The sequence below is a fragment of the Dasypus novemcinctus genome, chromosome 24, assembly GCF_030445035.2.
Source record: "Dasypus novemcinctus isolate mDasNov1 chromosome 24, mDasNov1.1.hap2, whole genome shotgun sequence".
NCBI classification, from domain to species: domain Eukaryota; kingdom Metazoa; phylum Chordata; class Mammalia; order Cingulata; family Dasypodidae; genus Dasypus; species Dasypus novemcinctus.
This window is the reverse complement of record NC_080696.1, coordinates 54106453-54121764: the sequence shown is the minus strand read 5'-3', so window position 1 is coordinate 54121764 and position 15312 is coordinate 54106453. Positions and strand designations below refer to the sequence as shown.

Below are 15312 nucleotides of genomic sequence, written 5' to 3'. Positions count from 1 at the left end.
TAATACATAAACCAAAAGTGAATGATACCATACCTGGTTTTTTAATAAATTCAGTCTTGATTGAAAACCGCCAATCCTCAGTTACCATCTAAAGTACAGGCATACTTCATTTTACTGTATATTCCTTAATTGTGCTTCTCAGGTATTATCTATTTTACAAACTGAAGGTTGGCAACCCTGTGTAGAGCAAGTCTATTGCACCATTTTTCCAACAGCATGTGCTCACTTTGTGTCTGTGTCATTTTTTTTTTAAAGATTTTTTATTTATCCCCCCCACCCACCCAGTTGTCTGCTCTCTCTGTCCATTCGCTGTGTGTTCTTCTGTGACCGCGTCTGTCCTTATCAGTGGCACCGGGAACCTGTGTTTCTTTTTTGTTGCATCATCTGTTGTGTCAGCTCTCTGTGTGTATGGCGCCATTCTTGGGCAGGCTGTACTTTCGCACTGGGCAGCTCTCAATATGGGGCGCACTCCTTGCGCGTTGGGCTCCCCTATGTGGGGGACACCCCTGCGTGGCATGGCATTCCTTGCGCGCATCAGCACTGTGCATGGGCCAGCTCTACACGGGTCAAGGAGGCCCGGGGTTTGAACGGCGGACCTCCCATGTAGGCGGACGCCCTATCCATTGGGCCAAGTCCACTTCCCTCTGTGTCATATTTAATGTACATTTTTTAGAAGACATAATGCTATTGCTCACTTAAGACCACAGAAGAGTGTAAACAAAACTTGTACATGTACTGGGAAACCAAAAAACTCATGTGACTCACTTTATTGAGGTCATCTAGAACCAAATCTGCAATACCTCCAAGGCCTGGCTGTAGTGGTTTTCAACCAGGGACCTTCTGCCTCCCAGGGGGCATCTGGCAATGTCTGGAGACATTTTTCATTGTCACAACTGGAGGAGGGAGGGGATGCTACTGGCGCCTAGTGCGTAGAGGCCAGGGGTGCCACTAAAGACCCCACAATGCACAGGGCAGCCCCATAACACAGTGATGTGGCCCCAGCATCACTGGCAGCCAGCTGGGGACTCCTGAAGACTGGCGTACGCTGAACCCTTGTTCAATTCTACCATGTTCAATTTCCCTTGCTGGGAACATGTGCTGTGGGAACCTAATGTTTTGTTTGTTTATTCAAAATTGCTGATAAGTGTGGTGAACGGTAGGGGGTTGCTTCACATGTGTGACTTCACATTTTACTAATCAAACCGCTGAAGCAGAAAGAAAAAGTTAAAAGGCACTTTCACTGAAAAAAGTATTTTCTAAGACAAGAACAACTCAGGTAAGCCCCTTATCTGTTATTGTTGAGCAAATAAATACTTTCATTTTTTAAAAAATGGGCAGAGGGGAAAACACAATGAGAGGAATACTTTACATGAGTAATTAGTACTGTTTCTTTTTATGCATGGGGGAAGGGAAGAAGCTTTGAGGTTAAAATTTCAAATTTTGACTGCTGAGGTTTTCTTTGATGTGTCACTTCTCTGCACTTGTGCTTTTACCCTGCTGGGCCATGACGGTACTTCTCTTTGGAGTCCTGCTGTTCTTCTGGCAAGCCATGTCTGCACCCAGAGGCAGCCGGTGCAGCTGTGAGGACAGCACCTTGGCTGGACCTCAGCGTCTTGGTACCAGGACCTGGAAAGGTCTGGGGACACCCAGTTCTCTGGCTGGAAAACGTGCTCCAGGGCCACAGGTTCCTACTGGTCTCCATAATTCTCAGTTCACCTTCTCCAGGGGACTTGACCTCTGAGGCTGGAGGAAGCCCCAGATGTATGAGCAACATCTGGAAGAAGCAGTGGGTGGGGGATGGGCAAGGCAAGTAGCCTGGGCAGCAGGCATATGATGTTTATGGACTATGCTGAATCCCACATTTGTGTCCTTCACATGTACACAGTCTCACCTTTAACAGGCAATTGCAAAGAAGAGTGAGAAGTATGAGAAGGGAGGAGCTACAGGCTGACCTGAGGGAAGCAATCAAGAATTCCCAGAAAAGGAGTGATTCGGATCCTTAGCTCAGAAAACACAGCAAACAACTGAAAAAAGAAATAAAAAGAGAACAAGATCCATCTGGCTGGAGGCTGGAGAGGGAGGTAGAGAGTGGCATGAGATGTGGGTCCAGGTTAACTATGGCCAGATCACACAGGGTCTCACAAGCCATGGTAAGAATTAACCTGGGGGACGATGGGGAGCCACAGAAAAGTGTTCAGCTGGGAAGCGGTGTGGTGAGAGCTGGTTTAGAAGGATCTTTCTGGATGCAGGGTACAGAATGGACTGAAGGGAGCAGGGCAGAGGCAGGTGTCTCTAAAGGGCCAGAAAAGGGGGGGGGGCACCACAGGGGAGAGAGTGGCCTGAGCAAGTATATTGTCCCAGCAGCCCACATGTTATCCCAAGAGATGTTATATGAATTGCAAAGTACTCAGAAAAAAGAACAACACAAAGCCTGGAGTAAATGCACAGGCAGACGCTGTCCACGTTCAAGAGGAGTGGGCAGAGCCGAGTGCCCGGGTATTTTACGGAGGTGACTCAAGAGTCCAGCTGCTCCCACGGCTCTGCAGAGGCCCCACTGCCCGTCGACAGGAGGCATGCTCCCACCAGCTGAAAAGGTAGCTAGGATGAAGGTACAGCAGAAACTTGCTTTTCATAATGAAAGCATGTTTACACAACTCCGAAGGCAGCGAGAGCAGCACAGGGCTGACGGGGAGGAGGGTACAGACACACTGAACCTGGAGGGGCCCTGACCGGCGGGGAGGGCGCATGGGTGCAGGCCAACTCTCCCTTTCCTTCCTGGTCATTCTCTTAATTGACTTGTTTATAAGATATATATTTATATACTGCTTCTGTAAGTTTTTTAAAAATAAAAAACATCATGTAAAAGAAATGTAAAATCAATTTAAAGAAATAAAGAAATTTAGACAATACTGTTGAACTCTGTGGATCTGTATAGACACAGACAGGGATATGTACGGTAAAGAAATCCAAACTTACCGATCCCTTTTCCATTACTCTGTTGAGCATGACGACGCCCCTGCTCTTCTGCTCCCACACCATCTCCCAAAAGTGACCACAGGTATTAGGCAAAGGGCCCTGCACACAAACAATTTACAAACCACGTGGAGTCTTAAGCACAAACATACCATCGCGTGAGCTCGTGTTTGGTGGTGAGCAGACTGCACCCCTCCATGCTCACCAGCTTAGGCGGGGGGGGGCCATGGCTGGGATGGGGACCTGCCCCTCCCCGCCTGGCGGTCAGTGACCACAATTCCATTTCTACCACTCACTGAAAGGTCGCTTCCGTATTTCAGATCAGGGCTGACCGACAGAGAACAGAAAACGCTGACTCTGCATTCTGGTTTGGAAGGGCTGGCTCCGCTGAGATCCATCCCTAAGGGTGGGTGGAATGTGGGGAAGACTGCTGGGTGTAGGCGGGAGGCAGGACGGGGAAATGACCAGTTGTGATACTTCTGTGGTTCAAGTCCCAGTTCCAATCATTTATGTGACCTTGGGCAAGTCACTTCACCCCTCCATGCCTCAGTTTCCCCTCTATATCTTCCTAAGCACCTATTCATGGTGTTGTGAAGATTAACCATGATCACATATATAAAATAAAGGACTCAGCAGAGTGCCTGGAATACAGTAAGCACCCCATAAAATGTTAGCTAGTATTATTACTATTACTAAAATGGTGGGCCGACAACAGACACATAAAGGCGAAGGCAGGTGGCCTGCAGGGAAAGGTGCCACTGAGACACGGTGGAGTGTTTGCTGAGCAGCTGGCCTTAGTTTCACTCCAGCCCACTGGCAAGGAGCAAAGATGCTTACAGAATAGAAGGGTACGAATGCCCTGAGTTTGTCTCATTTTTTAGTACCACCTAGAAGGGACAGTGCCTAGTGCCTCCATGTCAGAGCTTGTCACTGCCTCTAGCCAGCACTCATTCTTCTAAAATGGTTACCATTTCATCTATTTTTATCCATATTCACCCGGTTTTTAAAAAATCATTACCCTGAAGCTCCCAACACTTTCCTTGACCACGCTCACCCTTGGTGCCCTCTCGCCTTCTTCTCTGAACTCATCTTGGACTTACTGCCTGCTGCAGAAAGCCAGCACTTGGAGTATGCACTGTGGGTACTGAGTCAAAGCAGGTTACACTTGTGTCCCTTTCCCCAGCTAACATGAAACGGCTCCGTGAAGGCAGCCACCACACGGCCTCTGGTTGGCCCCTGCATCCTCTCAGGGTTGAGCCGCTCCTCCATCCAGGGCTCAAGGGTGCCAGGTAACAGGCCCAGCACAGCTGTGCTCTCAGCAGTCACTCTGCTTTCTAGCTTGTCCCTTTTTGAACCCAACATAACCTCAGTTTAGAATCACTTCTATGCCTCTAACTTCTAAAAAATGAGAATATATTCTTGTATTATTTGTAGAGTGAACAACAAATGAAAATAAAAAATGGGAAGGGTTTTCTTGGCCCCAAAGTGCCTTGGTCATACTTTCAAGGGTGCTAATTTGGGGTCAGACTGCCTTGATCACTCCCATATATCCCAGGTCAAGGGGAGATCATGCAAAAAGTTAGATACATCCATCCTACCACCTCATAACAGAGAACTTCAGACGTTCCAAATAATTTCTGGGGCATGGGAGTGGGCAAGACAGTGGTATGAAAGTTTCCATGGTAATTTCCTAAAACTCCGTTTATATATATCCTATCTATCTTTGCTTTGGGTTTCCTAACCCCACACCACAGCTGAATGGTTGAAATCAGGAAGTAAGAAACTTGAGTCCTTCCAAAAAGAGAAGTTCCCAAGAAGCCACCTTTGCCTCAACCTCTTCCTCCCAGCTTGCCACCACCAGGGATCTCACTCCTCACCACCCCAGCCCAGCCTAACCACCCCATAGGTGCTGGAAGGACCAGGAGTTGAGGGCCTGGTAAAGGCCTGCCCTATACTCATTTACCAAGAACCTACGCAATGGACCCACAGAATTGAATACAGCTTTGTTGATGCTCCTTATCCTGACTAGGAGCCATCTTGGCTGATCCTGGTCATGAATGCGGAGGTACTGGGACAGCACAAAAACTCAGGGAAGAAGGGCCACAGTGGACATACCCTGATCTAGCTCCCGGCACCCAAGTGGTCTTTGTTCACAGTAGTTTTTGGCTTCACCATAATTTTAATCTCCAAATATTGAACACTAATGTTCAAAATCACTCTGTAACTTAAAGTCACTTAACATTAATAAACTGATATGGACTGTAAACACAAAAATTATGATAGGAAAAAAATGTGAAATTTAGAACAACTTGTAGGTAACAGATGAAGACTTGAGAAAACTAATTAAAAAGAAACTCCTTTATCTCTTTCCCAGATACTCATAGTCTTTGGGTCATATACCACTGGCGTTTTACAAAAGATCAATCATTAAACTATTTTTATGAGGCCTTTCCCCCCATAAAGATGCCAAAACTCAACAGGAACTTTTAAGTGATTTTTCTGAAACCACGTTGGCTCATGTAATCTAATGATACTTCTGGATCAAAGAATGTGGGCCATGCTGAGGAATTAAATGCAGAACTTTGAATGACAAATTTACAAATATTCCTTGTCTACTGCTAACCCTCACAGATTTACTGTCAAACACTCGCTGCTCTGACGCAAGTGCTTGGGGCTCAGCACAGGTGCAGGCCCTTCTCTAGCCACAGCACCTCCTCCTGTTCTGTCAACAGACTACAGGCAAGCAAGTTTGGCCTTTTAACAGTGTATTTTAGAAGCTCTGATTCCCAGCAATGTCGTATTTCCCAGATACAATTAGCTTTACAATCTAACTGAACCTCTGAAGATATTTTTTCCCCTTCCTTACTGCTTTTTGATTTATTTAAAACCTGACATTCTAAAAGATGTGGCAGATTTTATATGAAGTATAGCTAACAGCATTCTAAAACTCTTCAGCTATCATTAGGGCAACAATTTAAAAAATCCAGATAATCCATTTACCTGGGTAAGAATGTAACTCCTTTGGGCTTCTTCCATTTTTATCAAACTAGCATTGATATAGTCATTATCTTCTTGATGTAGTTTAATCCGACTATGGTCAACTGAAAGGCAAACCAGAAGGTGGAGGTTAATCGTGGAGGAGCAAGGGGTCCTGCAGGCAGCGCACCCCATGGGACAGCCAAGAAGGCAGTCTGTGGCATCAAGGGTGTTCACACAGGGTGGGGTCTTGCTGTATTGAGATTAGTCATCCATATGATTCTTATTTCAGATGGCCAAATATTACCGATGAAACAGAAACAAAGCTTTTAAGCAGTGTTTGAAATTTAACATTAATAATGGGGATGGACATCACTAAAAGCACAGATCATGTCCTACTTGGGAAATCTGTCCTTGGGTCGAATTTCCCTGTGATACCTTTACCTTCCCAGATCCTTGAGTAGGACAGGAGGTCAAGGGATCCATTCTTCGACGCCTAATATATACTTGTATAGGGTAAAAGGTATAATGGCTTCAATCTTTCAAAGGTAACAAAATCCACCCAAAATTTCATCCCATCCCCACACAGTTGTAGTAGGTACAATGAATAGGTAGGATTTATGACTGCACAGAAACCTAACCTATGTCTGGTGGTTTAAAAATTACATGACCTAAACAGACAATAGTGGGGAAAGTCACGCCTTAAATTCCTTCATTAGGGAAGCAGATGTGGCTCAACTGATAGAGTGTCCATCTACCATACAGGAGGTCCAGGGTTCAAACCCAGGGCCTCCTGGTCCGGGTGGTAAGCTGGCCCAGGCGCAGAGCTGCCGCGGACAAGGACTGCTGTGCCATGCAGGGGTGCCTCTGTGTAGGGGTGCCCCACACGCAAGGAGTGCACTCTGCAAGGAGAGCTGCCCTGCATGGGAAAAAAGCTCAGCCCGCCCAGGAGTGGTGCCACACACGGAGAGCTGATGCAAGACGATGCAACAAAAAAGAGATGCAGTTTCCCGGTGCCACCGAGGATGCAAGCGGACACAGAAGAACACACAGTGAGTGGATACAGAGAGCAGACAACGGTGAGGGGGAGGGGGAGGGAAGAGAAATACATAATAAAAAATAAATCTTTAAAAAAAAAAATTCCTTCAAAGAACTTTTTTTTTTTGAGGTTCCAGGGGCAAGTGATTAAACCTGGGACCTTGTATGTGGGAAGCTGGCATTCAACCACTGAGCCACATCGGCTTCCCTGCGTTGGTCTTCCTGTATTGCTTGTTGTTTTTTTCAGGACGCACTGGGAACTGAACCAGGACGTCCCATGTGGAAGGCAGACACCCAACTGCTTGAGACATAGTCACTCCCATATAATGAACTTTAGAAAAAAAAAAAGGTTTTTTTTTTTACCCCCAAACCCCCATTGTTTGTGGCCGCTGTGTGCTCTCTGTGTCTGCTTGTCTTCTCTTTAAGAGGCACTGGGAACCAAACCTGGGACCTCCCATATGGGAGAGGCGCTCAATCGCTTAAGCCATCTCAGCACCTTGGTTTGTTGTGTCTCTCACTGTCTTTCCTCTTTGTGTCTCATTGTTGGGTCATCTCACCATACCTGCCAGCTCGCCTTCTCCAGGAAGCCCCAGGAACCGAGCCCAGGACCTCCCATGTGGTAGAAGGGAGCGCAACAGCTTGAGCCACATCCACTTCCTATAATGAACTTTTTTTCCTCTCCCCCTTGCGGCTTGCTTGCTGTCTGCTCTCTGTGTCCATTTGCTGTACGTTCTTCTGCGTGTGTCTGTATTTATTTTTATTTACCCTACCCCCTTGCGGCTTGCTTGCTGTCTGCTCTCTGTGTCCATTTGCTGCGCACTCTTCTGTGTTTTTACTTGTATCCCTTTTTGTCATGTCATCTTGCTGAGCGGGCTCTCCATGGTGCTTGTGGGCTGGGCAGCACTCGGTGGCGCTTGTGGGCCAGGCGGCACTCCGTGGCATGTGGGCGAGCCTACTTTCACAAGGAGGCCCTGGGACGCAAACCCAGGGCCTCCCATATATAGACAGAAGCCCAACTGATTGAGCCATGGCCACTTCCCCCATAATGAACTTTTTTAAAAAGAATTTATTGGGGAAAAAATAAACTCCAAATCCAAAACATATATATATTTAACGTAACTTTTAGGGTAGTTTTTAGAAATAAATGTTCATTTGAGGTTCTACCCCAGGTTAGTAAAAATGCAACCTGTTTTTTCCTCTTACCATTACGTTGTCACACAAGCAGTTTTTCCTGGGGGCCACTTTCTTTAGCCTACTAGTGAAGCCAACAAGGCAGGCAGGTACTTTTATTTCTAGCACAGCACAAGGGATGATGAACTCAGGCGCCCACTGTAAAGAGTATCTTCTCCCCCAGTCCAATGGGAAAAGGAGAAGTTCATGTGAACAAGTGTTCTGGGGCTTTTTGGTATAAAGGATTCCAAGGAAAGATGATTCTGAAACTAGCCACTATTTGGAATAATGCTTCTCACTGTGGACAGTTAACACAAATTGAGTTATCTGGTAATGTTTAAGTAGATAATGAAAAATGTACATGGTTGGCACTGGTTATATGAGTGGGTTCAAATAGGACTGGGTGACTCTGGGCAAACAACCCATCCTCTGAGCCTTAGATTTTTTCACTTTCCAAATGGAAGTTAACACCAGGATTGTGGTAAGATTAAATGAGGAAATGCTTTATAGCACCTGGAAGGGCTATTATTATCATCACCATCATTGATAATGGCATCAGGTCATCTTCTACCTTGAATCATTCTCCCATTTTCCCCATAACCTTATAAGCAAATTACTTTTTCTACTAGAAAGTGGGGGAGGGGAGAAAAAAATATGGGAAGTGAGATTGGGGATGAAAATGGTGGGAATCATTACCCTGGAGTATTTTAAATGCTGTGTTTTTTCCTCCATAAAACTGGTTCACAAAACCACTTAGATGAATTCTGAGCAAAAATGTAACTATGGAATATCAAAGACAACATAATTTTGTAATTCAGAGCAAGTACAACAAAAGCTAGAGACCCAGGCAATCTCCTGGCACTGAATGACAGGTGATTGTTCCTCTAAGCTCAGAGCAGTTCTTCACGGGTTTCTGGCCAGACTTCACAGCAGAATCACCAGAGGAGCATTTATAAAAAATAAATACCTGTGGGGTGCCACAGCCTAGACCTGCTGAATCAAGAGTATCAGGTGTTGGGGCCCAATCATGTGTTGTTTGGAAAAGCACATCAGATGTGTTTCTCTGAAATGCACCTTCAGCTGGTGTGCATCTTCAGCCCACAACCACCACAACCACAACCACAACTAGCGTTTACTGAGTACTTGTAACTATGTTCAAGCAAGGCAACCTGGGCTAAGGGGTTTGTACTAGTTTATTTCATCATCACACACTCTATGAAATCAGTGTGATTACTGTTTTACTGAAAACAAGAGAAGTGAACAATGTGTCCAAAGCCACATAGCTAAAGGTGGGAGAATTGCGATTCACTTCTAAGCAGGAAACTGTGGGAGCAAAGAGGCACACTGCTTTGTAGCAATTCTAGGTCCGTTTTTATTTTCCTCCCAGGACCTAGAGTGCTGTCCATGTCAAGGCAGGATGTGCAGGCAGCTCTCCTACAGAGAGTACTGCAGGCTACCACGCATGCTTACTGCATACCGTCCTCAGGAGGCTTCCAGTAAGTGCCTGAGGAATGACTGGATGAAACCTCTAGGTCCATGGCCGAGGGTATGGCATGGGAGAGAGTTCGGCAGCTGCAACCTCTCACCGACTGACATCTAAAAGCCCCTGGAGGTAAGTAAAGAAAGGCCTCTGTGCCCTAGAGCTTACTCAGAAGCAAGCCAAAATCCTCACTCAGCCAGCCCCAGGTTTCCTTACTTTACATATTCCATCATGTTTATTTTTTTACTTTCTAGATATCAGAGAGCAGAAGAGACTACGAGGCACCAGCAGGCACACAATCGTTAAGATTTGAGATCTTATGGCAGGGCAGAAGTAGAAAAGCGATGAAGATGGGGAAGAACCTGACAAGCAGAGCCGTCCTGTGTACTCAGCAGAGGGGATGAACGGGCTGTCATTCCCTAAGGCACTTGCAGGGCATCGTCACAGTTTGCTGTAGAGCTTGGGGTCAATAACCCTGTTGCTGACTCGTCAAGAAAAGGAGTTACATTTTGCTTGCGATACTCTGCTTCAGCTGGTAGGAAAATGATTCATCACAAAAATAGTCAAATCTAAAAAAAGTGCTTTGAACTTAGCTGAATTTTCCAGAAATTGAAACCTGACCCCTTTTACAACAGTGGAATAATGAACCACTACTCTAAGTCTTTGGTGCCTCTATAATAGGAAACTATCACGTCATAAACCTGTGCTGCTACTGATTCATTAACAAGTACCAGGGTTAAGGGATCTTGACCTGAAAAGGCCCTGCAGCTGAGGTGGAGCCTGGCAGCGATGGAAAGAGTGAGACCAGTAATGGCAACGTGAATACTTACAGGGACTGACATCTCTGTACCTGTTTCGGTTTTTGTTCTTAGGAAGCTTGGCCACTTTACATGGGAAGTCACTGGCTTCATGTCGGATATCCTACAGGGAAAAAAAAAGGACAAAGAAATATTTTGAAATTTCTGGCATCAGGAATTTATCCATACATTTTGCTGAGCACTGGCTATGTGCTAAGAGCTGAATAAGCCCCAGTGCAGAAAACAGACATTGGAGATAACCAGGCAGTGTGGGAAATGCTAGGAGATAACTCAGAGGTATATACAAGGTCACAGAGCAAAAAAGAAGAGGAGACTTAGAGGAAGAAGATGGCGTTGGCGTAGTTCAGGGAGGGTGCAGCTCTCTTGAAAACAGGGAAAAAGTCATAGAAGTCATCTGAGGGAGCTGGTTTGGGGACCTGCAGATTAGGAGAGTGCCACCTGCATTGTCCAGGAAGAACTGGGGATGGAAAGACAGAAAGGCCAAAGGGAAAACCGTGAGATGATGACCCCACAGCCAGGAATACTGCCCATCCTCAACCCCCGAGGTGAACAGCCCTGGTAAACCTGCAGCTGAGCATCCAACGAAAAGAAGAAAGGGCACATTCCTCCCTGGGAAGAGGGAGGGTGCAGCTGAGGGCTCAGGATAGTTTCTCTTTGGCAAATGTAACCACCATAACTTGAATTGCTGGTTCAAAAAGAGCTAATGAGTGGAAATGGAAGGATTCATCTCCATGGAAGGGTTTGATGAGAAGCGCCATCTGCTGGCTACTGGAAACTGATCTCGTCAATGCCCCATTAGTGGCTTCCTGCTCCTGCTTTGATAACTTAAACAGGGCAATCAAAGTTTCAGAAAAATTGGAATTAAAAATCAAAGAAGAGTTGTGAAATAAAATCATCAGGTAAGAGAAACTGATCAACAGAGTAAAAACACCAATATAATCAGATGCCTAAATATGAACAAAAGATAACAAGCCACATTGAGGAACAGGAAGAGATGGCCCAGTCAAAGGACAAACTAAGAATCCAGATGAGGATTTAATTCAAACAGCAGCAGAACGAATAAGTGAAAGAGAGGACAGAACATCTGAAAAGATAGGAGAATGGAAGAAATTAAACAGAGTCTCAGGGAATTGAATGACAACATGAAATGCACAAACACATGTTACAGGTGTCCCAGAAGGAGAAGAGAACAAAAAAGGCGTAGAAAGAATATCTGATGAAATAATGACTAAAAATATTCCAACCCTTATGCAAGATATGAATATTAATATTCAAGAACAATGTACACTAAGAGAATAAACCTGAATAGAACTACTCTGAAAATGTCATTCTATTCAGAATATCAAATGCCAAAGATAAAGAGAGGATTCTGAGAGCAGCAAGAGAAAAGGAATGTATCACCTAAAAGGGAGCCTCATTAAATCTTTTTTTTTTCTTCAAACATTTATTTATTTATTTAATCCCCCCCCCTTCCGTCTTCCTTCCCATGCCCTACTGTTTTTGCTGTCTGTATCCATTCACTGTGTGATCTTCTGTATCATTTCTCTTTTTGGTCTTCTCTTCTCATTTTTTCTCCTCTAGGATTCACCGGGATTCAATCCTGGGGACCTCTGATGTGGAGAGAGATTCCCTGTTAGCTGTGCCACCTCAGTTCCTGGTTTCTGCAGTGCTTCACCTTGAATCTCCCCTTCATCTCTCTTTTGTTGCGTCATCATCTTGCTGCATGACTCACCTGTACAGGCACTGGCTTACTGCGTGGGCACTCCTGCTGTGTGGCACTCAGCTTACCACGTGGGCACTGGCTCACCACGCAGGCACTGGCTCACCACACAGGCCTGCTTTCTCTTCTTTTTTATCCAGGAGGCTCTAAGGATCAAACCCAGGTCCTCCCATATGGTAGGCGGAAGCCCTATCACTTGAGCCACATCCATTTCCCCATCATTAAGTCTAAATGCCAATCTTTCATGAGAAACTATGAAGGTGAAAAAGCAGTGGTATGATAAATTTAAGGCACCAAAAGAGAAAAAATGCCAACCAAGAATTCTTCATCTGGCATAACTATCCTTAGGAAATATAGGTGAGTTTAAAGTCTTCACGGACAAAAAACTGACTTTGATGCCAAGAGACCAGATCTACAAGAGATATTAAAGGGTGTGTTACAGCTGAAAGGAAAAGACAAGGGTGAGAAGAACAGAAAAGAGTATAGAAATGAAGATTATAAGAGAAACTGAAAGGGTTAAAAGAAACACAATAGTATGACATGAAAACAGAAAGCCAAGGGATAAAATGGACACCATTAAGAAACGTCTTTATAATAGCAACACAATGTTAATGGGCTGAACTCTCTGATCAAAAGACACAGATTGGCAGAATGGATTTAAAAATGAGCCATTCATTTGTTGTCTATAAGAGACTCACCTTAGATACAAGGACATAATCAGGCTGAAAGTAAAAAGTTGAATAAGATATTTCAAGCAAATACTAATCAAAAAAAGAGCTGGAGCAATGATACTAATATTGGATAAAATAGATTTAAATGCAAAACTGTTATAAAAGATGAAGGTCACTATATATTAATAAAATGGACAATTCACCAAGAAGAAATAATAATAATGTTTATGCACCTAACTTGGATACCCCCAAAACACTTGCAAAGCTGAAGAGAGAAATAGATATTTCTACAATAATAGTTGGAGACTTTAATACACCACTCTCAGAATTCAATAGAACATCTAGACAGAGGGTAAATAAGGAAACTGAGAGCTTGAATGATAAATGAACTAGACCTAACTGACATTTACAGAGCATTAAACTCCAAAATAACAAGATATACATTCTTCTCAAGTGCTCATGGATTTTTCTCCAGGGCAAACTATATGTTGGGACATAAGTCTATTCTCAATAAATTTAAAAGTACTGAAATTATACAAAGCACTTTCTCTGATCATAATAGAATAAAATTGGAAATCAATAACAGACAGAAAAAGGGAAAACTCACAAATACATGGAGAATTAAACAATGCACTCTTAAATAATCAGTTGAGTCAAAGAAGAAATTGTAAGAGAAATTAATTTCAAGATAAATGAAAATAAGAACATAACATATCAAAACTTACAGGATAGAGCAAAGGCAGTGCTGAGAGGAAAATACAGAGCCTTCAATGTTTGGATTAAAAAAGAAGGGGGAAGTGGATTTGGTCTAATGGATAGGGTATCCGTCTATCACATGGGAGGTCCAAGGTTCAAACCCAGGGCCTCCTGACCTGTGTGGTGAGCTGGCCCATGTGCAGTGCTGATGCGTGCAAGGAGTGCCATGCCATGCAGAGGTGACCCCCATGAGCCCCAATCGCAAGGAGTGCGCCCCGTAAAGAGAGCCACCCAGCACAAAAAAAGTGCAGCCTGCCCAGGAATGGCACCGCACACATGGAGAGCTGACACAGCAAGATGACGCAACAAAAAGTGATACGGACTCCTGGTGCTGCTGACAAGAATACAAGTGGACACAGAAGAACACACAGCGAATGGACACAGAGAGCAGACAACTGGGGGGGGGGGAGGGGAGAAGGGGAGAGAAATAAAAAATAAATCTTAAAAAAAAAAAAATAAGAGGTAAAATCAAAGACCTAATTGTATACCTGGAGGAATGAGAAAAAGAACAGCAAGCCATTCTCAAAGCAAGCAGAAGGAAATAATAAAGTTCAGAGCAGAAATAAATGAAATGAAGAATAAAAAAAAAAAGAGAACCAATAGAACTAAAAGTTGGTTCTTTGAGAAGATCAACCAAATCAATATATCCTTACCTAGATTTACAAAGAAAAAACGAGACAAGATGCAAATAAAATAAGAAGGGGGATATTACCACTGACCCAGCAGAAATAAAAGAGATCCTAAGAAGATACTATTAACAACTGTATGCCAACAAACTAGACAACAATGAAATGGACAATTTCTTAGAAATACATGAACAACGAACACTGATCACAGAAGAAATAGAAGATCCTAACAAACCAATTATGAGTATAGAAATTGAAACTCATCAAAAACCTCCCCAAAATGAAAAGTCCAGGATGAGATGGCTTCACAGGTGAATTCTACCATTAATTTAAAGAAGATTTAGTATCAATCTTGCTCAAACTCTTCCAAAAAACTCAACAGGAAGGATATGCAACCAAATTTAATAGACACAAAAGTCCTCAACAAAATACTTGCTAATCAAATTAAAAAACACACTAAAAATTATTTATCAAAATCAAGTGGGCTTTACACCAGATATGCAAGGGTAGTTCAACATAAGAAAAACAATCATTGCTAAATTGAAGAAGAAAAAGTACACAATCACCTCAATAGATGCAGGAAAGGTATTTGACAAAATACAACATCCTTTCTTGATAAAAACACTCTAGAAGATAGGAATAGAAGGAAACTTTCTCAATATGATAGACTGCGTATATAAAAACACCACAGCTACATTGCACTCAATAGTGAAAGACTGAAAGCTTTCACACTGAGATGGGAAACATGACAAGGATGACCATTCTCTCCACTAATATTCAATAACTATGCTAGAAGTTCTAGATAGAGCAATCAGGCAAAAAAAGAAATAAAATCCACCTAAATAGAAGGAGAACTAAAACTTTCACTATTCTATAATATGATGCTATACTTAGAAAATCCTGAAAAATCCACAATAGAACTACTAGAATTAATAGATGATTTCAGCCAAGTGGTTGGATACAAAATTAATACACAAAAAATCAATAGTGTTTCTATACACTACTAATGAGCAATCTGAGGAGGAAGTCAGGAAAAAAAATCCATTTACAGTACTGACTAAAAGAATAAAATATTTAGGAATAA

The 15312-nt window shown here is 43.5% G+C and overlaps 1 protein-coding gene across 3 annotated transcripts in view; it reads right to left on the bottom strand.

Annotated features, from left to right (window-relative positions):
- PTPN1 (protein tyrosine phosphatase non-receptor type 1) overlaps positions 1 to 15312 on the bottom strand; it is an 85484-nt gene that overhangs the window by 14105 nt on the left and 56067 nt on the right. For 2 of the 3 annotated variants that reach the window (XM_058287227.1, XM_058287228.1), the window contains exons 2-4: positions 10468 to 10558; positions 5974 to 6074; positions 2977 to 3075 (exon numbers count right to left, since the gene is read on the bottom strand). In XM_058287227.1, coding sequence (XP_058143210.1) covers positions 2977 to 3075; positions 5974 to 6074; positions 10468 to 10558 — 291 coding nt within the window. Of the gene's footprint in view, positions 1 to 2976; positions 3076 to 5973; positions 7672 to 7757; positions 10559 to 15312 lie in introns of all 3 variants that reach the window. The other variant, XM_071211789.1, reaches the window with a different exon arrangement.